This window comes from Trachemys scripta, chromosome 2 (assembly GCF_013100865.1).
Source record: "Trachemys scripta elegans isolate TJP31775 chromosome 2, CAS_Tse_1.0, whole genome shotgun sequence".
Classification (NCBI taxonomy): Eukaryota; Metazoa; Chordata; order Testudines; family Emydidae; genus Trachemys; species Trachemys scripta.
In genome coordinates, this window is record NC_048299.1 from 127,779,504 (window position 1) to 127,804,047 (window position 24,544).

General features: G+C 40.3%; 1 protein-coding gene across 2 annotated transcripts in view; it reads right to left on the minus strand.

Annotated features, from left to right (window-relative positions):
• Window positions 1–23,537, minus strand: part of CTNND2 (catenin delta 2) — a 1,151,766-nt gene extending 1,128,229 nt beyond the window's left edge. For both annotated transcript variants that reach the window (XM_034761543.1, XM_034761542.1), the window contains exon 1: window positions 23,072–23,537. In XM_034761543.1, the coding sequence (XP_034617434.1) occupies window positions 23,072–23,108 (37 nt within the window). In that variant the 5' untranslated portion in view covers window positions 23,109–23,537. The remainder of the gene's footprint in view (window positions 1–23,071) is intronic.
• Window positions 23,538–24,544: the final 1,007 nt, after the last annotated feature.

Sequence of the window (24,544 nt, forward strand, 5' to 3'; positions counted from 1 at the left end):
GTACAGTACCACAGCACAGATATATTTATAGTAAAAACAAATATAAGTTTATCAAAGGATCAAGATTCAAGATATAGTGAATAAGGATAATGAACACAACAGGGTTACGTATAAAAACCAATCATAACATGTTTTCTAGAGACTAAACTGAACAGGCTAATCTTCTGTCTTTAAATAAGTCTCATCATCACTCCCATAACCACATCACTCATCAATGATGGTGCCCCAACGACCAATCAGCCAATTGTCTCCACCCCTGATGATTGTATGTCAGTGCTTGAATCTCTGCTAAGTCCATTTCTGTCCATCTCTTCTGTCTTCCTCTTCTTCTCTTCCCCTGTACTGTCCCTTGGAGGATGATCTTGTATAGGCCAGATTATCTTATTACATGGCCATACCACTTCAGCTTGCACTTTTTTGCAGTTGCCAGGAGATCTTCATATGACTCAGCGCATTGGGCGAGGATGTCGTGGACCTCTTCATTAGTAATGTGGTCAAAATTGGAGATATCCAGGATTTTATGGAATTCTCTCTCTACTTACCTGTATTTTCCATGCAAGTTATGCCATAAGGATCCATGTCTCGTACGCATACAGAAAAATGGAGATGACCAGCGCATGCAACAGTTTCAATTTGGATTCCAGGGAGATGTTCTTATTCCTCCAAATTGGCTTTATCTTTGCCACTGTTGCTGTTGTTTGCGCAGTTCTTGCCAGAATTTTTGCCTTGGATCCTTCATCAGTGATGATTGCCCCCAAATACTTGAACTGTTTCACTGTCTCCAGCTCTTGTCCACTGACAGTGATATGTGAGCTGATCCCGTCACGTTTGTTTGTCATCAGCTTGGTTTTCTCTGCACTGATTTCCATGCCATATTTTGCGGAGGTTTCATCCAATCGTTTCACAAGGTTGGCAATTTCATCTTCGCTGCCTGCCAGGCTGTCAATGTCATCAGCGAACCGAAGATTTGAGATTGTTCGGCCCCCAATGCTGACTGTGCATATGTGATCTTCTAGGGCATCAGTCATTATGAGCTCCAAATAGATGTTGAACAGTGTGGGCGAAAGAAGGCAGCCTTGCCAGACTCCAACAGTGGTGCAAAACCACTCTCCTATTGTGCCATTGACAAGAACTGAACTGCTGGCCTTGGCATACAGTTGTTTAATGGTAAGAATAAGCTTACAACCAACATTGTACTCCTTCATGATTGCCCAGAGAGTTTCATGCCATATTATGTTAAAGGTCTTCTTGAAGTCAATAAAGACATGACAGATGTCCTGCTGTGTTATAAGTACTTCTCACATAAAACACGAAGGTTGAAAATCTGTTCTGTGGTACTTCTTCCAGCACAAAAGCCAGCCTGTTCTTCAGTGATGATATTCTCCACTTGTGGCTTCAATCTGTTCAATATGACTTTTAACATCACTTAGCTGGGATGGCTAATTAAGCTTATGGTCCGGTAATTTTGACACAATTGCAGGATGCCTTTCTTTGGCAGAGTGATGATTAGTGACTGTGACCACGTGGAGGGCCACTCACCGGTCTGCCAGATCTTGTTACAGATCTTGGTGAGTACCTCTATTACTATTCTCCTCCGAATTTCATCAATTCGCCTGGGATGTTGTCAATACCTATAGCCTTTCTGTTCTTGAGTGATTTCACAGTTGTCTCCACTTCTTCACGCAGTATTGGAAAGTCATCCTCCTCTGTTGAATCTGAGCTGTCTAGGACACTAAGATCTCCATTTGTCTGGTGGTTGTATAGATCAGAGCAGCAGTTTGTCGACCTATTGATGATGTTCCTTTCTTCTGTAAGACTGTTCCCTTCTTTGTCTTGAATTGTGTTAGCGTTGGTCCATCTTTCCTTGGTCAGACCTTTTACAACCTGGAAGGTTCATTTTCTATTTTTATTATTGACACACACTTCAATTTTAGAGCACAGCTTTTCAATCTATATCTCCTTGGCCACCTTCATTCCTTTCTTGATCTTTTACCAATCACTCTATATTTATCAGCTCCCTCAGTGCTGTTCTTGTCTCTCTTAAGTTCTCTTCTAATGTCACACATTTGTAATATTTCATTTGTGACCCATGGTTTTGTCTTCTTATGATGTTTCCCAAGGATGTCCATTGCGTTGAAATTGTTGGTCACTGTTTCTACATCTTCCTCTAGAGCAAGCAGTGGGGCAAATTTTCTGCCGATCATTGCTTGGAATGACTCTGTAACGTTTCGGTCTCTGAGTCTTTCTAAGTCAAACTTGGTTATGATGAACTTTGGCCTGACGATTTTCCTTAAAAAATCCAAAAATTTAGCATCACAAGGTCGTGATCACTTCCAATATCAGCACTGGGGAAGCTCCTTGTTTTAGCTCTGTTAATCCCAGAACAAAATCAGTTTTGCACCATGATGAAGTCAATCCTGGCTGTGATGTATACCATTAGGTGCATGCCACATTGATTGTCTTTATGTGCTCCTAATGTGTTTGCAAGAACCAGATTGTTATAGCTGGCAAACTTCAAAAGTCTCCATCTCTTCTCAGTGGTTACTGCATTACAGAAAGGGTCACAATAATCTCTCCAATCTGCCTGTGCATCAATACCCACTTTAGCATTCCAATCTCCCTGTGTAATCAGGATATTTTTCTTGTGTACCTTATTGATGATGTCTTGGAGCTGATTGTAAAAATCTTCAATTTGCTCATCGTAATTGTCCAGGGGTAGGCAACCCATGGCACGTGTGCTGATTTTCAGTGGCACTCACACTGCCCGGGTCCTGGCCACCAGTCCGGGGGGCTCTACATTTTAATTTAATTTTAAATGAAGCTTCTTAAACATTTTAAAAATTTTATTTACTTTACATACAACAATAGTTTAGTTATATATTATAGACTTATAGAAAGAGACCTTTTAAAAACGTTTAAATGTATTACTGGCACACGAAACCTTAAATTAGAGTGAATAAATGAAGACTCGGCACACCACTTCTGAAAGGTTGCCGACCCCTATAATAGTCTGTTGTAGGGGCGTAGACTTGTACCACTGTGATATTAAACAGTACTGCCTTTAGACAGATGGAAATAAACCTGCTGGACATTGGGCGGCATCCTAATACTGAATTCTTGATATCTTTATGCACAAGAAATCCTACGCTGTTGACATGTTTGTCCTCTCCACTGTAATAGAGTAAATGGCCTTCTTCCGCTAATACCTCTCCAAAGTTCTTCCATCTGACCTCAGAGATTCCTAGGAGGTGCCAGGTGTATTGTTCCATTTCGTACGCGAGTTCTTTCAACTTCCCTATTTGTCTCAATGTCTTTACGTTCCATGTGGCTATCGTGATGTTATCTCTTCCACGGATTCTTTTTGTTGGGGTTACACCAGTAATATATTTGTCATGTCCGCCCTGGTGGGAGACAGATGGCGCAGTCATTATTAACCTGGGCTGCGATCAATCCGGTATGGACATGGTTGACTTGCTCATCATATGGTGTGTCTTGGGCAAATTTCTAATCTGGTGCAGCCCATCCCTCTCCAGGCAGCCCCCTTTTGGTTGCCTCTTATGACATGCAGAAGGAGCAGTGGGCCTATTCTGTCCCTAGATCCACAGCGGAATTAAATAAGGCTCTCTCACCCCAAATGTCCTTGCATCATTTAAACCAAAAGGTTGAGGTCCTGTTTTCATTAATGTAATCACACTGCTTGATTACTTCCTAGGTCCAGGATAAAGGGGAGTCTTCATTACCTTCTCCTTATAGATTCTGAAATTCATTGTCTATACCCAGAGTCAGGATAACCCCCTATAGCTCATTCTCCAGTGTGCTGCCTCCTTACTGATGTCACATGCTACCTGCTGACTTCATATGTAAATAGCTCCCCATTGTGTAAGCATTACAATGCTTAATTGACATGCGGACCGACAGAGACAGGTAATTAAATATCCTTTGTCTGGCAGAAATCTGTTTGTCATCTCTGCCTTCATACTGACTCGAGGAAATAGATTTTCAATATGCATATCACCTTATAGAGTATCTGTACATACATTTCACAAAGGTGTTAATGAGCAGTGTGACCCTTGCTTTTATTTAAGACCTCACTATAATATTTGATGAACCAGAATGTAAGGATCAGGATATTATTGTAACCCACTTGCCAGTTGACACTGAGGAGTTTATAGATCACACTGACCATCTTTACAAAATTTTGCAAAAACTTCCTCTTTGAGAAAGCCTTTCCAACATAAATAATGCTCACAATATGAACACCCTTTCTAATTTCAAATTCCTATCAATTCCCTCCCTTCAAAAAGCCCATCCCAAGCAGATATTTTACTTTTTTCAAAAAGGGAAAGGAGCCAGAGACTCCATGATCTGTGAGTCCACTAAGGACTTCACTATTGGTATTCACTGTATGAGGAAAGTGCTTAGATAATACGGTGATAAGTATCAGAATAAAATCCTAAAATGGAGAAGATAAGCCATTGCCCTAAGCAAGAAAAAACGATTTGGGGGAGTTATATCAAAGATCTCAGATCTTTTCTATAAGGTTTCACTTTAACTCCCTGTTCCAAAACAAACTAGGAAAGGCTGCATGAACAAGTGGCTAGGGCACTGGCTGGGATTCAGGAGACATGAATTCTATTTCCAGCTGTGGCGTGACCTTAGACCAGTCATTACACCTCTTTGTGCCTGTTTTCTCTCCCAACCTTGTCTACTTAGCTTGTGACCTCTTCAGGATAAAGACTCTCTCTTATTACCTTGCAAATTGGAGAGGGATTAGAAAACATGCCTTATAGTGATTGTGCTCCTTAAGTCTATTTGTTTAGCTTAGCAAAGAGAAGGTAAAGGAATGACTTGATCACAATCTATAAATATCTATATGGGGAACAGAAATTTAATAATAGAGGGCTCGCCAGTGTAACAGACAAAGGTATAACAAGATTTAATTGTAGGAAGCTGAAGCTAGGCAAATTCAGACTCAAAATAAGGCTCAAATTTTTAAACAGGAAATAATTTATCAAGGGACGTGATGGATTTTCCATATGTGGAAAGCTTTAAATCAAGAGGAATGTTCTATTTCAAACAGGAATTAATTGAAGGAAGTCTTATGGCCTCTGTTACACAGGAGGTCAGACCTGATGAACACAATGTCCCTTCTGGCCTTATAATGTATGAATCTTTGTGTTTGTACAGTGCCTAGCACAATAGGGTCCTAGTTTTGTTTGGGACATCTGGACAACACTATAGTACAAACAAACTACTACTAACATATTTAGTTGCTTAAGGAAGTCTGACAAATTGTCACTGCTGTCGTCACCCCATCTTCACTCTTGCATACCATCTTTAAACACAAAACAGTTAATGAATATACAGCACATGGTTTTCCAAATATGCACATTTCTTTTGGCTGAAGAGAAGGATATGGCCATATTCCATTCTGTATGTGAAGACATTCATGAAGTGTACCTGTGACGATTGTTATTATTCTTTGTACAGTGCTAATGATATGCTATGTGCTGATGATTCACTCAGCACCAGTATTCTGGAAAATAAGTTCTTGTCTGGACCAAATCTAAGTGATGATAGACTTTGTTGTGCAGCCTTCCACACAAAGCATATGAGAGACCAGCATACAGACACTTTTTTTGGCACAGAGAGGGTGCACAGGTACCCCTATGAGGACATGACTCCTCTTTGACCTACACAAGGTTTACATGAAGCAAAGGACTTTGCACTGGCCCTCAGCACCATGGATGAATTTCACCCTTATAGCTGAGTTCTAATATCCAATGCATACTGCCATGCATAGGATCTTGAGAGAAAAACAATCAGCTACTTTTTAAGATGTGTGGTAGTATCTGCAGTATGGCAGACAGTAGGAAAGAACCCATCATGTTTAAAAATAAAAAAAATAAAGTGGTGTAGTTATCTTTAAAGCATAAAACTTATTACATAAAAATATTTAATCCATTAATAGCCAAACACCATTATTTTCAAGGTAAAATCATTTTAAGCCATTTTAGAAACCACTGTTTATAATGGGGCACCTATTTTCTTTTAAAGACAAAAGCATACTAGACCAAATTCAAAGCTGAAAGGGCGATAATGCTGCTTTCTGCAGCTGTTATATTTTTATGAATGCTAAGCAAGAGCTATTACACATATGCTATGTTTAATGCCAAAATTCTTCTAGCACAGCAGCAATGAAGCTTAAACAGAGATCCTTTTTAACTCTTCTACTCTACACCTACCATGACAAAAATTAAAGCATCAAAGCACACCACATAATACTCTAAAAAGAGCAGGAGTACTTGTGGCACCTTAGAGACTAACAAATTTATTAGTACTTTTTTCTAAGGTGCCACAAGTGCTCCTGTTCTTTTTGCGGATACAGACTAACACGGCTGCTACTCTGAAACCTGTCATATAATACTCTGCAATTCATTCAGTTTTTAGCAGTATAAGTCATCCTCCAGATAAAGATCTAAAAATTAATCAAATGAAAACAAGGAGAGGGAGAGGGAACACTATCCCATTCTTACTTTTAATTCTTCTTCCTGTGAAATGTCAACTGTATAGCTGTGTTTCACAAATACTTCCACACTGTACATGAAGACATCTGAGAGGTTGTAAAACATCACCACATGTTTCTAATCTTCTAGATGGCATCACAAAAAAAAAAAAAAAAAGAGAAAACAGAGAGAACTAGAACTATTGCATCTTTTCTTAAATTTTGCAAGTACAAATTCAAATAGTACAGATATTTTAGTGTTGCCACCCTTCAGCTAAATAGGCATCAGCCTAAGTCCTTACACCGAGTGAGGCCCTTCCTGAGTTCCAGATGTAACTCAGTCCTGCTATTTAGCTGAAACCCAACTCATTGTGGAAGCTGGGGGTGCTGGTTGTTCTAAACCTCATCTGCTACCCCCTCCTAATGATTTGAAAGGAGGGGTTGCTGTTTTTTTAGTGGAGTGGCAGGAGATAGAGGGAAGGGTTTCAGTTCATTTGTTTAAAATTCAAATATTCCTAAAAATATTTTTCTATAACATATATATATAGAACATGATGGTACAGCATAAAAGGTTTATTGACTCTCATCTGGGGTGACTCAGTCATATCTTCAGAACTCATGAGTTATTTGGCCATCCAAAGCGCATGTTGAAATATCACAACACATTTGCTTGCGTTTGCACCTGCTCTGTCTCCTTCTGTATGCGTGTGTACATACTCACAAAAATTTCTACAGCTATATACTGTCTTTTATAATAAACTCTTAAATGCAGTTTCATCCACAAAGAACTTTGAAAAAGTTATTTTAAAACACCACTAAAACGTTCTAAAAGATTTTCTCATTAAAATGTTTATTTTCTTCAAAACCCAGCTTCCACAGAACTTCAGCTACATGCGAATCTCAGGTTTCATTTAAAAAATAAGTTACTACCCTCATAGTTGCAGAGAAAATACTTGAACATGTACCCCAATATACCTTTGTTGCCTGATTTTCAGAAATCAGGCAACAAAGAAAAAATATTACATCTTTTAAAAAAATCTCATTATTTTTAAGTCAGTCTCCTGATATTTTGGGGGCTGACAATGTTTGAATGTGTAAGATTCAGCACTAGAGACCTTACAGCAGCACAGCTGTACCGATGCAGCTTTGCTACTGTAAGATCTCTCATGTAGCATCTCTATGCTGACAGGAGAGAGCGCTCCCATCAATATAATTAAACCACCTCCAATGAGTGGCAGTAGCTATGTTGGTGGGTGAAGCTCTCCCACCGACAGTGCTGGGCACACTACCACTTACGCTGCCAAAACTTATGTCGCTCAAGGGTGTTTTTTCACACCCAAGTGACATACGTTTTGCCGAAATAAGTGGCAGCGTAGACATGGCCAAAGAGAGCACGGCAAAATGGAAGCAGTTGGTAAATCAGATATTGGTGATTGCAGAATGCCATACTAGATGGAACAGTGATCTGATCCAGTGTAGCAAAACCTATATGCCTAAATGGAAACTACCTTCTGTGTTCTCATACTGGCTCCTCCTGTCTCATTAATTCAATTACATCATAATCAAGTGTTTGCCACATCAAAATTATTTTCATACAAAAAATTGTACAAAAAAGACCCTATTTTTGAATTACTAAGTAGTGAATCACACAGGAATAGCAAAATAAATAAAAACAAAATAATGTTCATGACTGAAGGGCTACTTGGGAAGTATGAACCTCCCATTAAAATCAGTTGGAGTTTTGCAGCTTATTTCAACGAGCGCAAGATCAGACTCAATATTGAGAAGAAATGTAATATATGGCACAGAATGTATAGTTATTTCCACATTATTATAAGCATTATGTAATATACTGTCATATGCAGATGAACAATTTTAGCAGTTGACTCCCATGAACATCCATCCACAATTACAATGAATGTCCTAACTCCAAAATGTTGTATATAAATTTGATGTGTTTTTTGCATACAAGCTCTGAAAAGAGATGGTTGCTTTTTTATTTGAGGGGGCTTATGTGACTAAAGGAATGTAGCAAGAGACGTAAAGGAAAAAGGAACCTGGAGATATACCTTAGATCTTTGTGGTTCAGTTATCAATAAAAATTGTAGAGGTTTGATATAAATATTATAAACATCTTGAAAGTGAAAATGCTTCTGTCAACCTATTTGTTCACATCAGAACAAAAATGCCAGAGAACTGATTAAAAAAATGTGACATCTAACTATATACAGACAGATTTAGGACCTGATCTTGAAATTCTCTATCAGGCAAAAACTTCCATTGCTTCAATGGCAGGTTTTCCTGATTAAGCAGTGTTAGACAGCACCATAGGTTTTATATCAACATATTCGTAACCTCAGTTTTTGCTTTGGAACAATGAAAATGCATCAGATTAAGTTGGCTACCCAAATACAAGGCAAAGGGAATAAACAGTACAAGAACAAGCATTATTTGCACATTACAATGCAAGGATTCCTAATAGAATAGGGTGTTTTGTTATTTAAAAGGTATGCATTTAGAAACATACATTGTCAAGACATGTTTTTAAATTGGGACACTATTCAATATAAATCAGGAAGTTAAATGATTGAATTAGTATCCACCTGTGCCATTTACAACACTGCAACTGCCTACTCCCCCACCCCCATGCCTCTTGTTCTGGTTTGCCATTTACAGCATCACAGTGTTCCATGGCTCTACTTTAGATAGCAACTATAAAGCAGTGATTGTAAAGCAGAGGATGTTCTGCTGTGCCTCTGGCTTCTTGACAAACTCCTCTGGAAGTTCTATTGACAGCTTTAGAGTTGCCCATCACATTGTTAGACCACTGGTAGTTTCTCTGAGTGTTCCTGTCAACCGAGACATATTTTAAGATTCACTGTTAGGTCTGGAGAATTCATACACATTCCTGCACAGATCACTCCTTAAATGTTTGTACAAGCATTAAACAGGTTAGTATCTACATGCCCATATTTATTTGGTTGGCATAATTATACCTGTTCCCCAATAATGTCAATTTATGGACCATACAGTTATAGTTTTTAGGTGAATAAAGAGCCAAGTCACATCTTCTCTGCCAAATACAACCTAACATATCCTAGCCTGTGAATAAATATGTCAATGTTTTTCTCTGTGTGCACTTTTTTAATGACATGTATGGCATAGCACATACTTATTTAGCAAAACTACTTAATTTCTTCTGGCATCCATTATTTTATTTAACAGAGTATTTGTTTTGGAGAAGCATAAAAGAATTCTACACAGAAACTAAATTTTACTTCTTTATTTCAAATGGTATTTTAGTGGCCAGCTAATTATAAGTGTTGCAATCCAGTAAGGGAAGTAATCCAAGGTGCAATTGGACAAGATCATCTGGAGGAAACAAAAAAACCCTCCCCCCATTTATTTAGCTTCCCTTGCGCCCTACATGTCCTCTGTGCTGGTGGTTTGGTGAGAAACTTGTAGAAGCTGGCTGCAGCTTCTCTATGCCTGCAGGGGACTCTCCCACTGTAGGGGGTGTGACAGTGCACTCTGTATGATGTTATGAAAATATGCTAATGAGTGTGAATATAATGTAACTGGAATATGCTTCATGTAAAAGATCTCTTGTAAGGTATCATTACAAATCTTATAATCTACTGAGTATGTTCATCCTATTTGTATAAATGTATCTGTAGGGAGCCAGGGTGGCTGCCCTCCGAACCTGAGGGTAAAGGGCCGCTCTCTCAGCCTGAGTGGGCGGGGCCAGGCCAAGCTCGCTCCACCCCCTGGAAGGGGAGGGGTGGAACAGGAAGTATAAAGGGCAGGGCCCTTAGTTCAGTCAAGGCAGCACCAGGGAGGGAGGCAGATGCAGACCGCGGGCTGCTCCCTTCAGACCCTGCTGCCATGCCGGGGAGGCCCTGGACCAGTGGAAACCTCACCTGGAGGAAGGACTGGGGCTGCTAGGACTGCCTGCTGCTGAGTACCCAGAGGGACTGGAGGAGCCGGAGGGGGAGCGGGAGCTGCCAGCAGCCGAGAACCGGGACGAGCTGGAGGAGCCTGAGCCCGAGGGGGAGCTGGAGCTGCCAACAGCGGACTACCCTGACGCACTGGCGGGACCAGAGGGATTCGGACGAGCAATCGGGTAGGAAGTAGCCCAGGGACAGAGCTGCACAGTGGTGAGTCTATGTAGCGGGACAACCCCGCTGACCCAGTGGCGGGACCCTTGTTCTGCCACTGTCAGGGCCCTGGGCTGGAACGCAGGGGTGTAGGGTGGGCCTGCGTTCCCCTACCCGGCCGACCCATGCCGGGACCTTTGCTGGCGCTCCCCTGCCTGAGGGGGCGCGCTACAGACACTGGCTGGCATCCTTCCCGCCGCTAATTCCCCAGTGGCAGAGGCGTGACCCAGACCGGCCAGTGATGTCGTAGCTCCACACTGCCCCCTAGCGGATAGGTGGACCGACACCGATCACAGTATCATTCTTGTATCTGAAACTAGAAATATGAAATAGAACTCTGAGGTCCTATTGTAATTATGCAAAGTGAGGGCCATTAATGGTGGGTTGGAATCTTGATGGCTCCTATTAACCAGGACAATTGGTTTTAAATGGCTTTGTTTACTTGTAAGTCTTCCTGTATACCTGTGTGCTGGCAAGTGGGTAATGAGGTCTTACAGTTACATAGATTCCAGTTCAGGTGACATGATCATATCTTTAACCTGGTGCTTTTCTATTTAGAAGGAAGGCTGGCAACTTAGAGAGGGAAAAAGGATTCCTGCCTTGCGCAAAATATATATAAGGGGGTGGAACAGAACAAAGGGGGCTGCAGTCATGAGAAATCCCCTAGCTACCATGTGAATGGAACAAGGACTGTACCAGGAGAAAGGACTGGGCCCAGACTAGGAAGGCATCCGGTCTGTGGAAAAAAAGCCTATTGAAACATCTCTAAGGGTGAGATTTACCTGTATTCAGTTTTCTTACTACATTAGGCTTAGACTTGCGTGTTTTATTTTATTTTGCTTGGTAATTCACTTTGTTCTGTCTGTTATTACTTGGAACCACTTAAATACTACTTTTTGTATTTAATAAAATCACTTTTACTTATTAATTAGCCCAGAGTAAGTATTAATATGTTGGGGGGGGACAGCTATGAATCTCTCTCTCAGTGTTATAGAGGGCAAACAATTTATGAGTTTACCCTGTAAAAGCTTTATACAGGGTAAAACGGATTTATTTGGGGTTTGGACCCCATTGGGAGCTGGGTACCGGAGTGCTGGAGACAGGAGCACTTCTTAAGCTGTTTTCAGTTAAGTCTGCAGCTTGGCGGGTCTTGGTTCAGACTTGGATCCCTGTTTGAGTGTCTGGCTCAAACAAGGCAAGGTACTGAAGTCCTAAGGTAACAGGGAAAATGGGCTCAGAGGTAGTCCCAGCACATTGGGTGGCAGTCCCAAAGGGGTTTCTGTGATCCAACCCATCACAGGGGGATCCCAACAAGAGACAAAATGGGTGATTTCCCTTTGTAGCACGAAAGAGGCAGAAAATGTGACCTTGTACATGCATATTATTGAGCTGTTAAAAATGGGAGTCAGAGGCAAATTATGGTGCATCTGTATTACATAACACTACCATGACATTAGTTTTAGGTACGTCTCATTACCATAACTAACCTTTTACCATTATTTCAGGTATATGAGTTTGAGTATAATATGTAAGAACAGGAGAAAAAACAATCACATTTTTCCTTTTCTTTCATCACTGAAGGCTTGGATTGGGCCAGTACACAGCAGTAGGGTGTACTAGCATCTCTCTGAAGTTGCTAGCTTGTTCTCCAGGTAAATCTCAGCTTTTTAAAAAACAACAACCAAAAAAAAACACCCTACCACCACTTCCCCCACCCAAATTACAAAGGAGAAAATGCCAAGGAACATAGCATAGTCCAGGAGCATATTCAAACTATACTGAAGGACAAGGTCAATAGGCCCAGAGTGCACCACTGTAATGTGAGTATCTGTGTAATCTCCTATGACTAGTGTTGTATTCTGATAACTCACATGGGTGGAGTTTATTTTGTGGGCAGACCTTAGAAGAGTACCACCACTGCCACCACCTCCTCCCTCAATTTAATGTTGTCATTTAGCAAGTGCCTATGAGTAGAGGACTTTCCCTGACCCCCAGAACATATTGTATTCGGGTAGATAGTACCTACATACTATGGCAAGTGGCATCTATAAATACTTCAGTTAGATACATACATGGAAAGATACGGTCCAAACTAAAGGCATGAGATGGAACTCAACTGAGCACATCCGGAAAACTTCCCAATAGCAACAAAAGTCACAGTGTGGATGCACTCAGAGACTTGGATGGCTTCCCTACAGCCAGTTAGCCTGGAACATCTCAGATATTTAAGGTTTTTGAGCATTCTGAGATTAGTTAAAGCTTATACAGCATTTTGACTAATGTTAAGCACCAAGTACTACTATATGAGGAAATATATTATATGCTTCATCTCATCAGAAAGATATCTTGTTAAAAACCATGTACAGTTCCTTATTTTATAAAGCTGTGCAAAATCTCCGTAAGCTGAGCTGAACTCATGTTACAAGATATTCTGAAAGTAAGTTTTTTTTGTTTTTTTTTTTTAATTCTATACAAAGCAAGAGAAGGTAAACTTTCAGTCTGGTTAGTAAAAGTCAGCTTCTATATTAAAATATTATTTACATATAAACTAGGAAGATTAAATACTAAATATTCAGCATGCACTCTAACCAAGAATTCACAAATCTCTCTAAACAGCATCAACGAGACCTCAGAGAATAGCAGCCACCATGCTTAAGCGGAAAAAACAGAGCTGAGAATCACAGTTAATGTGATCTCAGGTAGCCTTGACCATATTTCATTTAAAAATATCCACAGAGAAGGGGTAGAAAAGGTAAATGAGCAAACCTCAATCTGTTTTGCCAGTAAGGGAGAGAAGCTGGCACATAGGTACACTTTTATAACTGCATTGGTAATGGGTGAGTCTGGCCATTCTGCCTTTGACTCTTCAAATAAAAAGAAAGTGAAGTTGTTGCTGCACAGAGCCAAAGAACACAGAGAGACTGCAGACCAGGAGAGCATTCCTGCTCCTTTGGAATGAGAAAGAGGAGCATTATTTGTCTTTTGGATGTTCACTGTGAAAGTGACCATGCAGAATTAGCATCTGTAGCCATCGAGAAAGTGCAGAGTGAGAGGTTAATGGACTTCCATAACTTGAGCAGAAATGTATGCCTTCAAACTGTATTAGACAAAATTTAATACTATAAACAGTTATGTTAAACTTATTTCCATTCCATGAATGTCTTAAGCATATGTTAAAGACTTATATTTAACAGAAGCATGCTAAAAATCATTTTATGGACTCTGTTAAACATTAAGTATTTCTTTGTAACATGATTATTTGTGTTTCAATCTGCAACTAAAAAAACCAATCTTTAATTTTAAACATTCATTGACTTGACCTGTGTGATTCATATTAATATCTATCTGCCCATCTTTCTCTGAAGAGATTACAGTTACAACCCATTAAGGTCCTTGAGTGCATTGTGCAATGCTGTACCTTGCTCTTATAAAGATGAAGAAGAGGTGCATGAAATCCAGGATGTGTAAAATAAATTATCAGGAAAGGACCATCTCAAATATGTGTACATGGAGAGTAGTTGGTGACACAACCGCTAAAGTCTTAAAAGTACAGCCAATTTTATCTGTAATATGTGGAGAGGGAACAAAGTTGTACATCTGCAGAATGGGCCAATGAATAGGATACTATGCAAAAAAAAAAAAAGGAATGTTTACATAGGAGAATGCATTAGAAAACCTAAGGAGCAATTCATCTAGTTGAGGCCTCATGAAGATGGAATTAAGAAAAATATTCTCTCCTTAGTGAAAGCTGAAAAAGTTGGGGAAAATGGATTCCACAGCCTAGGTAGCAATATTGCCAACCCCAAGTATTCAAAACGCTGCCCAAACTACCGTGAGCTCGGTTTAAAAACCATGAGACTCTAAAAAGTAATAAATTGGGACAGGGGTTATTTGCTTTCTGGAATTTGAGCCTCTGAGGTAGTAGGAAGGCGGTGTCATGTTTTCAAGCTTTTCTCCAAACCAGCATTAGAAACGTTTGTTTTTAAAAACAGAAGCTGAAAAAAGCACATGACCTAAGTAGCTAGAGTTTTAAGAGGAACACCAAGCATGGTAAAATTCACGATAATATCGCACAAGCTGAAAAAAAAAAAAAAAAAGAGTAAAGAGCCCTGGTTAAATCATTTTCCACAATGCAAATATTAAAAATTTCAAAACAAGAGAAATTTACATGTTTGGTTTACTAGATGCACTCTTCAGCATACCCAGTCACACAAATACTTTTAAAAACTTACGCACTGCACTCAAGGGCAAGTTGTCACACATTGTCCCTCTTAGGAGGTGTGAAGGGCCCTAGACACAGCAGAGCCTATTGCTTCTGCCATGCTTGGGTGAGGGGTTTGGGGAACCCACACAGAGGTCCCACAGCCCTGCGGACTAGAGCACTTGGAGACCCACTCTGCTTTCCTAGAGGATTTCAGAAGGGTCAGTGGATCTGTAACTATCTGGCAGTACTCCCCCCTTTTGAGGCAAGAATCCTTAGGAGATACTGCAGCCGCAGTTTATAGCAGTGCCTTTGGGAAATTATTTGCCCTAAAAGGAACATATCCATAAACAATTGATTCCTTCAGTATTTTTAGTGTACCAACTACTTTTGATAATATGTTGAGAATGTTAAGATGGCAAAAAAAAAACTAAACAAAAAAAATCAAACAGTACCAAAACGTTAAGATTGTGCATGCACAATTTTAACATTTCCTCTCGTACATGTTGCACTATAATAAAGTTTTAGCTATGCAGTCATACATTACTATTTCCACAGGACCCATATTTCGTTTCAGGGGTTCCTTGAATCTAAGGCTATAGAAAAGAAACAATATTTTATTACTTGAGAAATAGTGTATCATGGAAGTAAAGACTATCATAATTTGCAAACACCAATTAGCTAGCTAAACAATTTGAAAACAAGGAAATTCCACTTTCAATTTCTGGTGACAAAAGACTTAAGCATAAAATGTGTTCCTTATCCTATCTCAACTCTTCCCCCAAACAAACTATAGACTTGTTTTAAATAGTATCTTTATTATTTTTTATGTTTCAAACAATCGATATATTTTAAGTTTTGACTGTCATATAAGCAAAAATAAATAAAATATTGCTGCAGTACAAGGCACCCAAAATAAAAGATGTATTATAGAATGATTCATATACGTCTCCATGTCATCAGCATCATATTACTTTATTCCAACTATAATACATGCATTTGATTTTTAATTACTACCTAATACCTGAATTAAACTCTCATATCCACAGAGTGCCTCAAAATTTTATTAGAGACCCAATGAGAGGCTTAGGTGTATCTTATGACCCATTGATATCTTTCCACCCCCCAAAAAACCCCAGAGGTCTTAAAGTAGCTTCTCATCCATATTTTTGATGGAAGATCTCCTCAAACAATGTGATGAAAGAGCAGAAGATATAGCAAGATCCTTAATTTAATCATATTCTACCACCTTTCATGGGTACTTGTGGATTTTGACTGAATCTCAAATTCATACGACACAGCTGAATTTTACAGGATAATGGGTATGAATTTGAGTGTCCTGTGTTTGAACACCTGCATCACTTAGAATCCTAATACCCACTGACTTTCAATCAGATTTAGGTCCCTAAATCACTTAGGGACATATGTTCATAGCTATTTAGATGCCTAAAAATGTAGTTAAGCACTTCTGAAAATGCTACTAGGTGCCTAACTCCCATTGAAATCAATAGAAATTAGGCACCGAATCTGGATAATTGCTTTTCAAAATGCCACTAGGACCCAGATCCCCAAAGATAACCCCACTGAAATCAATGGAAGTTTAGGTGTATAAACACCTTCGAGGATCTGCGCCTTGGTGCCTATCTACATCTTTAGATGCCTAAATATTTCTGAAAAGCTGATTACATTTATCCATTATCCCCTTCCTCAAAACCCCACATGGTCCTCTTTTCCCTTCAGAATCCAGTTCAAGCACCTTTAAGGACCTACACACTTCCACCTCTGCATTATCTAGGGCCTTATTCCCTCCTGTAACTTTTCTTGGATGCCAGGATCCTGTCTCCATCCTCCCAGTTGACTCCATGCAATTTTTCATGCCAAATACTACACCTGAAGTGGCTGCCCTCTTCCCATGTGCCAAGAAAACAAACAGGTAAGCAAAGAACCAAATCAGGGCAAAAGTAAGTGTTAGTCTAAAACATGATCAGATTTGATCTGGACAGCCAAACTCTATCTGCAAAAAGGAGCTGCCAATATACATGTTCTGGGGGTGAAGGGAGTAGAGCAGAGTATTGTGGACTGGAAAGCAAACTGCAGCCTTTAGGACAACACACAATTATTAAAATGTTTATATACCTACACAGCCAATGTGTCAAAGAGGCAGAATTTTGTGGATAGGGGATATGACTACATTATCTAGAAATATCTGCTTATTAAAACTATGAAAATACCAGATAATTAATGTAAAGACATTTACATTTTTTTGGAAATAAATGTGGATTCGTTTCACATTTAAGAACTTATTGCTGCCCAGTGATTTATACTGCTAAACATTTCAGACAAGAATCACCAATATATGGATACTAAACACCTGAAGGCAGAATTTCATTTTTCATGGAATTTTGCATCCAATTTTCAGAACATTGCATACTGAAATTGCACATACGGGCCCCGTCCTACAGTCTTTACTCAGGCAAATCTGAACTCAATGGCCCATTATATGAATGTCAAATTTGCTACGTAGGTGGAATAATTATAACAACATTTACAGAGTATACACATTTTGTTTTCAATTTCTGTTTTTTCTTAAAAATAGCTAGTTTCCCAAATTTTAGAAATACTCTATTTCAAGAACATTTTCAGTGACATCATTTGTCCTGTAAGTTAAATATCTGGAACTCTGACTTGCATTTGATGCATACTCCAAATCCTCACTCCCAAAACTCCCACTGGATGTTTTGGGTGCATACAGGATCTTACCAGTTGTGTAACACTCAGTAAGTGTTCGGATGTGTGACTAAACTTTAGATGGCAGTTTCAACAAGGTAATGGAAAGTAAGTAACTGGTATTATTGCTACAATATTTTAGGAAGTGAACAATAAATTAATTATGAGAGACTTTATAAAAGATGTTTAACAAATCAATTGTTCTAAGCCTTTAGGCTGTTTAGCTGGAGTTTTCAAAGGAACCTAAAAGGGGGTTGGGTGCTGAAGTCCCATTGAATTTCATTGGGTATCTAACTCTCCTAAGCTCCTTTGAAAATCTCAGCCTTAAAAAAAGATATATTCTAATGCTATATAATGAAACAAAATATAATGGACTACTTGAAATACAAATGGTTGTTGCATCTATCACTGAACAAAATAGTATACTTCTTATGTATATAGAATGGATTTTTCTTCTCAGCAGCACTGATGATCTCAACAAGAAGTTTCTCTTTGGCCACAAGTAAATTGTTATAACTTGGATCTTTTGGAGGAGGAAAAGAAGAGATATGAATTTGAAAGTGGAAGAGGCTTTCCATTGAAGACCTTCTCCCTTTCAGAAAGAAGCCATGTGCTGATTTGCTTCTGAGAGCCCTGGAGTGGTTGAACCATCAGCAGCTTGTGATACTGTCACAAGGGGAGGAAGAAATATGCACAAGGGGAGGAAGAAATATGCACTCTTCTTCTGCCAAATGTTTGGGAAGATGAAAAGAAAACAATAAGTTATGTATATGGTACATTTATACTGGTTATTGAAATGAAACAGATGTTTATAAATATTATATATATGAGTCATGTTATACAAAAAAAGACACTAGAAGGATGCTCTTCTTTGTAGTATTACAAACATCAAGTGTAAGGACTTCCAAATTCCATATATTTTTCATTATGAACAAGTTTATTTTTCAGAAACTACAAACTGCTCTGATATATATGCAATGAACAAAGAGGATAGGATGATACAAGCTTTCCCATGTTCTCTCTGTGCTGAAATTACGGTTATGAGTGTAATTGTGTTCTCTAAACAAAAACAGGCAGCTTATTAATCATTAGGATGGATTGGCAGTGAATTTGCCAGAAACTATTTATCTATGACATATTTAATACTTTATTAATATAAAAGCCATTATGTTGACACTCAGACATATTTCAAAGTAGCAACTGGTATAATGAACTAGCCATTTATACTCAAAATTTATTTTTTACATATAGCCATGTTTATGTGATTATCCAATCAGATCAAATAAATACAATATTGTGTTGAGAATTAGACTTCAAAAACTTAAAACTTCTCCACTGCTCTGCTGATCGTTCTCATCGGGCAATCTGCTTTCAATCCATTTATGTTCTATTCATACCACTAGATAAGTGGTTCTCACAGGAATGAACGAAGGGATTTCAAAACTATGTATATTGTGGAGTGCCTTTCAGATTTTTGAATGACATATCTGTGGAACTAAATGAAAGTTTTCCTGGGTCCTGTAGTACAGAGGTCTCCAAACTTTTTTGATCACGCACCCCATCAGTAAAAAAAATTTGTGCACACACCCCCTGCCGCGCCAGCTCTACCATTTTTGATGGGAAAAAAACAAAACAAAAAGTCGCTCAGACTCCCGCCCAAACTGCCGAAAAACACACACACACACACACACAGTCCTCCTGCTGCGCACCCCCAAGGATCCTCTTGCGCACCCCACTTTGGAGACCACTGCTGTTGTATATGAACAGGGCAGAGAGATGCCTAACCACTAGCCCCCAAAAGAAGAGACCTGAATTGATTTAGGGGATATGGGACTCAAGAATGCCCCATTCAGAAGAACCCTGATTTTAGAAGTGAGTAGCATAAAGAATAGACCTACACATAAGTAGCACGTGAGTAGCAGGCCAACATTCTCCCTCCTGTGAGGACAATACTGCAGTTAAGAAGTAGGTTGGTGATGGAAAGATGTAGTGGCTTTCTTGGAAGCTCCATCACCAAATAAGATTGAGCTTTCCTTAATTGCCGCCCCCTTCCCGAAAAAGTGGATTTTGGTAGGAAGAATGAGTTTTGCACAGGGGATGGGCACTCATATTTTAAATAAAATGGTCCATTTAAGAACCATCCTATAATTCTGCTAAAAATAAAATCTGTATTACTGTATTAAGAAATAATAGGGGGAGGGACAGCTCGGGGGGTTGAGCATTAGCCTCCTAAACCCAGGGTTGTAAATTCAATCCTTGAGGGGGCCATTTAGGGAACTGAGGTAAAAATCTGTCTGGGGGATTGGTCCTGCTTTGAGCAGTGGGTTGGACTAGATGACCTCTTGAGGTCCCTTCCAAACCCTGATATTCTATGATTAAATCAAAGTTTTTATGTATTATCATTTGTTATAAGTCTATTAGCAAGCAGTTCACTGGCAAAATAACTGTCCCAAACTTGTCAATTTTGGAAGACCTTATTTAGAAATCCAGACAATAGATGCATTTTGCAATATTCTGTGACCGAAATATAATGCATATACTGGGCAGATACTATGTTATAAATAATGTTATTAATTCAAATGTAATCATCTTAAGAAGAGGAAATAGAAAAATCAGAGCCCATGTTTTCTGAAATATGTCAAAACGCAACAAAAAAATTTCCCCTGGACTACTGATAATTTTGGCAGTATTTGCTGCTAGCACTATTGAAATATACATATTTAAAATCCCAATAATGCTAAACTGAAAATTCTGTAACTGATATGCTGTAAAAATCATATCACAATGAACCATGAAGCAGAAAGTGTATATGAAATTTAGTGCAAAATTGAACACTCATGAGCTCTGCTGAATGTATTATCTGCTTCATTTACATGTCAATCTACAGCCCTATTTTAAAAATTATTTTTAAAACCCATTAAAATAAACTGGTCCATGCCCCTGTTAGTACTAAACAAAATATAATTAAATTAGTTTTACACATGCATCTTAAGAAACAAACAAGTCACCTTTGCTGTTTAATGGCATCAAGTTAATTGCTGTGATTTGGGGCAAATTATTTAAATAAGAATTATGCAAACTTTTTTGTTAAAGCTCATACTACTTTTATTCAGTGCAGCTGTGTGTCAAAGTCCTTCCTTATATGAAGATGAAACTACCTTAGGTTAGATTTTTTTAAAAGAAGTTGCAAGCTCATTATTCCCATTAAAGTGCTGTCTATTACTTTTAATGTCAACTAAGGTATCTGAGAAACAAACCTCAAGTACAGTAGCTGTAGATTACTTCCATAGACCGCTCTGTAAATCCTTTTACTTTGTAATCCACAATAAGACATGCAACTCACATTCAGGAATAAATGGATTTCTTTATTGCCTACCAGCAGCTTTAAAGGGTATTTCCTATGGCATGTGCACAGGAGCATAGTCCACTACTCCTTTTTTCAAAATCTCTCTTATATAACCGACTGCAAGCACTGTCTCTGAAGATGTGATCGCATGTTTCTATATTGCAGCATTCAACATATCATGTGCCTCAAATAGCACAGTTCTGGGCCATTGATCAAGTTCTGTTAATAAGGATTATCTAATGGACATTCTCTTTCCAGTTTGCCTATTTGGACGGGTATGCATACAAAGCCTGAAAAGATATACAGTGTGTAAATGGGTTTAAGATAGCTGCACAAACTTGGCACAGGACTGGTCTTAAAGAACCATCTGAGGATTTATAAAATTGTGTAAGTTTTGCTTATTTATCACAGGCCTCACAATCTTTCGCAAATAAACTGCTAACATAAAAGGATTCATGCAAGCTCTAAAGCAATTTTGTGAGTCAAGGGCTAATAAGGAGAATATTCAGCAGCTTCCTCTGCTTAAACCTAACTCACTCTATAGTAAAACTACTGTATTTACTGAGTAGTTTGAAGTGTGTTACCTGAATTAAGAAATTCAATAACAAATGTAGGTCACTATAATTTTTCTTCCTCACAGACAGCTGACCAAAATGAGATTTGGCAACTTTGCAGACTTCCATTTAAAGTAAAGACACTGTACAGAATGAGTATTTAGAAGACTTTTCTCCTTCGTTCTGTCTCACAGGCACATACAATAGGTTTAAATACAGTTCTACATGATTTTGTACAGTCCTTTATCTGTCGAATAACAACAGTCAATTCTTTCTTGAAAATGGAAAATCCCTCTATTGTGTCTTGTAAGACCTTTCACTGAATGAATCTGCATACTATATATAAACATGATGTATGATGAAAGAACTGAAATCTAAAAAGTTTCTAATCCCTTCTCTTGCCGCTGTCAATAGAAAAAAAACATATTAATGTTTTGAGCTTTATATAAATATTAACTGCAATCGCTGCAGTTCATAAAAGTTAATACCTGGCAGTTTAATAAAGCTTATCCCTTTCTAATTGTTTAAGATAAACCACTACAAGTTTTCTTGATTAAATTAATCGCTAAGATTAATCATAAATTCCTGAGCGAAAGCAAATCATGCCCTAACATTTAAAACATGTAATATAAAATGCACCAGAGTAACCAGACATCTCATTTTTGTTTCTTACGTTTTATACTCCCATCACACAACCCTCTCAAGGGGAAAACTTAAGACGTGTTTTAAACTGCTCTTTCGTTAGCGTTATTTCTCCAGTATCCGTATCACAACTAGAATGGTGCTGCCGCACCTCCTCTATAGTGACTTGATTCAGTGGAGGCTACGTTTGAAGCAATCGATGCAAGCACACTACACACGAGAATAAGGCTAAGGAAAAGGAAATGAAGAGAAATGCATCTTTCCTTTCAGCCATTAATTATAGATCAACCAAATATCACATTGCAGATCACACACCACCACCCCCCTCGAGCCGGATATTTCACAGACATTGGTTCCAAAGCAGAAAAGCCCATACTTATTGTCACTATACATATGCCCGAGAACCCGGCTGGCTGCACTGAAATCTCACGATTTGATGCCTCTAAATATAGACTACAAGGGTTTCCAATATAGGGAAGAAGCAGAAGAAGCTGACATGGACGTATGACTAAGTATTTCAATTTCGTTCCGCAAGTAACAGAATAATGACAGGGATCACAACAGCCCAGGACTACATGGAAGAGCAGGGTCTATTCCCCCCCCCCCCCCGCGTATATTTATGACTTCACTGCTGTAATGAGTATATCATCGCAGGATGTTAGAGAATCCAGTATTGCTGATGCCCTACATAAGCAAGCGACTAACGTATAAGGGGGGTGGGGGAGGAGGCACATGAAAAATAATACACTTTGTTACCTCTCTGCTGAAGGCACAAGCAATGTTTCCAGAGCCAGACACAGCTGCCTTCTAGAAAAGAAAGGGACCTTTGCAATGTGGGTACCAAAAGCCAATGCTTGCTAGCACCACCAGAAGCAGAAGAAATAATGCAAGAACAGGAGAGGAGAAACCTGGCACCATTACGATCGCAATTGCACTCACCGAACGGCGTCGACCCTGCCTGCTTTTTCCCAGGCATACACAGCAAATAAAAGGCAAATCCTCAATCCGGTGGGGAAGGTGTGTGCGGCGCCCCCGGGCTTCAATGCAAGGTCCTGACCTTGCCCAGCTGCAGCATCCTTCGCTTTGTGTTGTGGTGCTGCCGTGGGACAACTGCCTGGCGGTGGCGGCGGCTGCGAGGGGAGCGGCTGGCTCCACATCCACCGCCTGTTCTAGAGAGGCAAAGTCTCTGGATCACTCTGTGGTTTCCTCCCCCCTCCTCCGCGGCTCTGCCAGGCTCAGCAGCGGCGCTCCGGTGCAGCGGCTGCTGCTTGGCACATCCGCCGCCGGCTGTGGCTGGAGACGATACAGTCACAGCTGCCGCTGCGCTCCCTTCTCCTCCCCTCTCCGGCAGGAGCGCGCGCCTGATGAGCCCGGCTGGGGCGGGCGGCTGCGCTCGCTCTCTCTCGCTCGCTGAGACGCCGCCGCCGCCACCACCTGCGCCTGGCTAGGCGGGGGCGCGAGGCTCCTCCCGGGCTGCGTTCGAACACCGCCCGGTCCCGGGCAGGCGCGCGCCGCGGGCTTGTGGGGAGCGATAGCAGCAGAGCCCAGGCTGTGCGAAAGAGCGGCTGGCGGCTGCAGAGCTGGCGGGGAAAGAGGGGTTCCTTGGCCAGGCTTGTCTCAGTGCTGCTGCCTGCCCCTTTGCATCCTCTCACAGCAGCTGGGCCGTTTCCCTCCCTGCTCCACCCCCACCCCCACGCCGTTCCCTCGAGGCAGGGCGTGCACGTTGCTTTGTTTGAAATGGGGCTTCACGAGCAAGGGAGAAGAAAGCCCAGCACCGCAGACCCACAGAAAGCCATGGGCAGCGAAGTGAGGCGGGGGCTTTTGACTGGGCACGAGTCAATAGCGCAGGTGCGTGTGGGTGACAGGACACACCCGGCCAGGGAACAATGCGCTCGCAGGGACACCCACGCTCAAGTACGGCTGCTGCACATGGACCAGCGAAGGAGATGTGGGAAATGCCCTTGAGTTACCCTCCGACGGGAGAGATTGGGGGAGAGCAGAGCCATGCAGCTGAGGTGTTCATGGGAGGCTGAGGCGTGGATGAGTTGGGCAGGACGTTGGAGCTGAGCAATCTCCGCAGGCTGGCAGCTATCTTCCCAGCTTTAGCTGAGCTTATTAAAACTTCAGGTCAACTAACCCCAACAATGGAGCAGTTGCTTACGTCCCTGCTCCTGTCTCCCTCGCTTTCCTTCCCCACTACTCTGAATCCCCCTCTGCCTTGTCTTTAGATGGCAAATCCACTTAAACAATTTCCAGGAGACTAGTTACAGACTGGCAAAGATGTTGAGGAAACACGACAGGCATGTAGATTTAACCCCTTGCTATAGGCAGAAACGTAGGTAAAATACCACTGCAGCCATAACCCAGCCACCAGCCCCTTTGCGGTGTATTTCCTTGAGCAAAGTTTTCTCG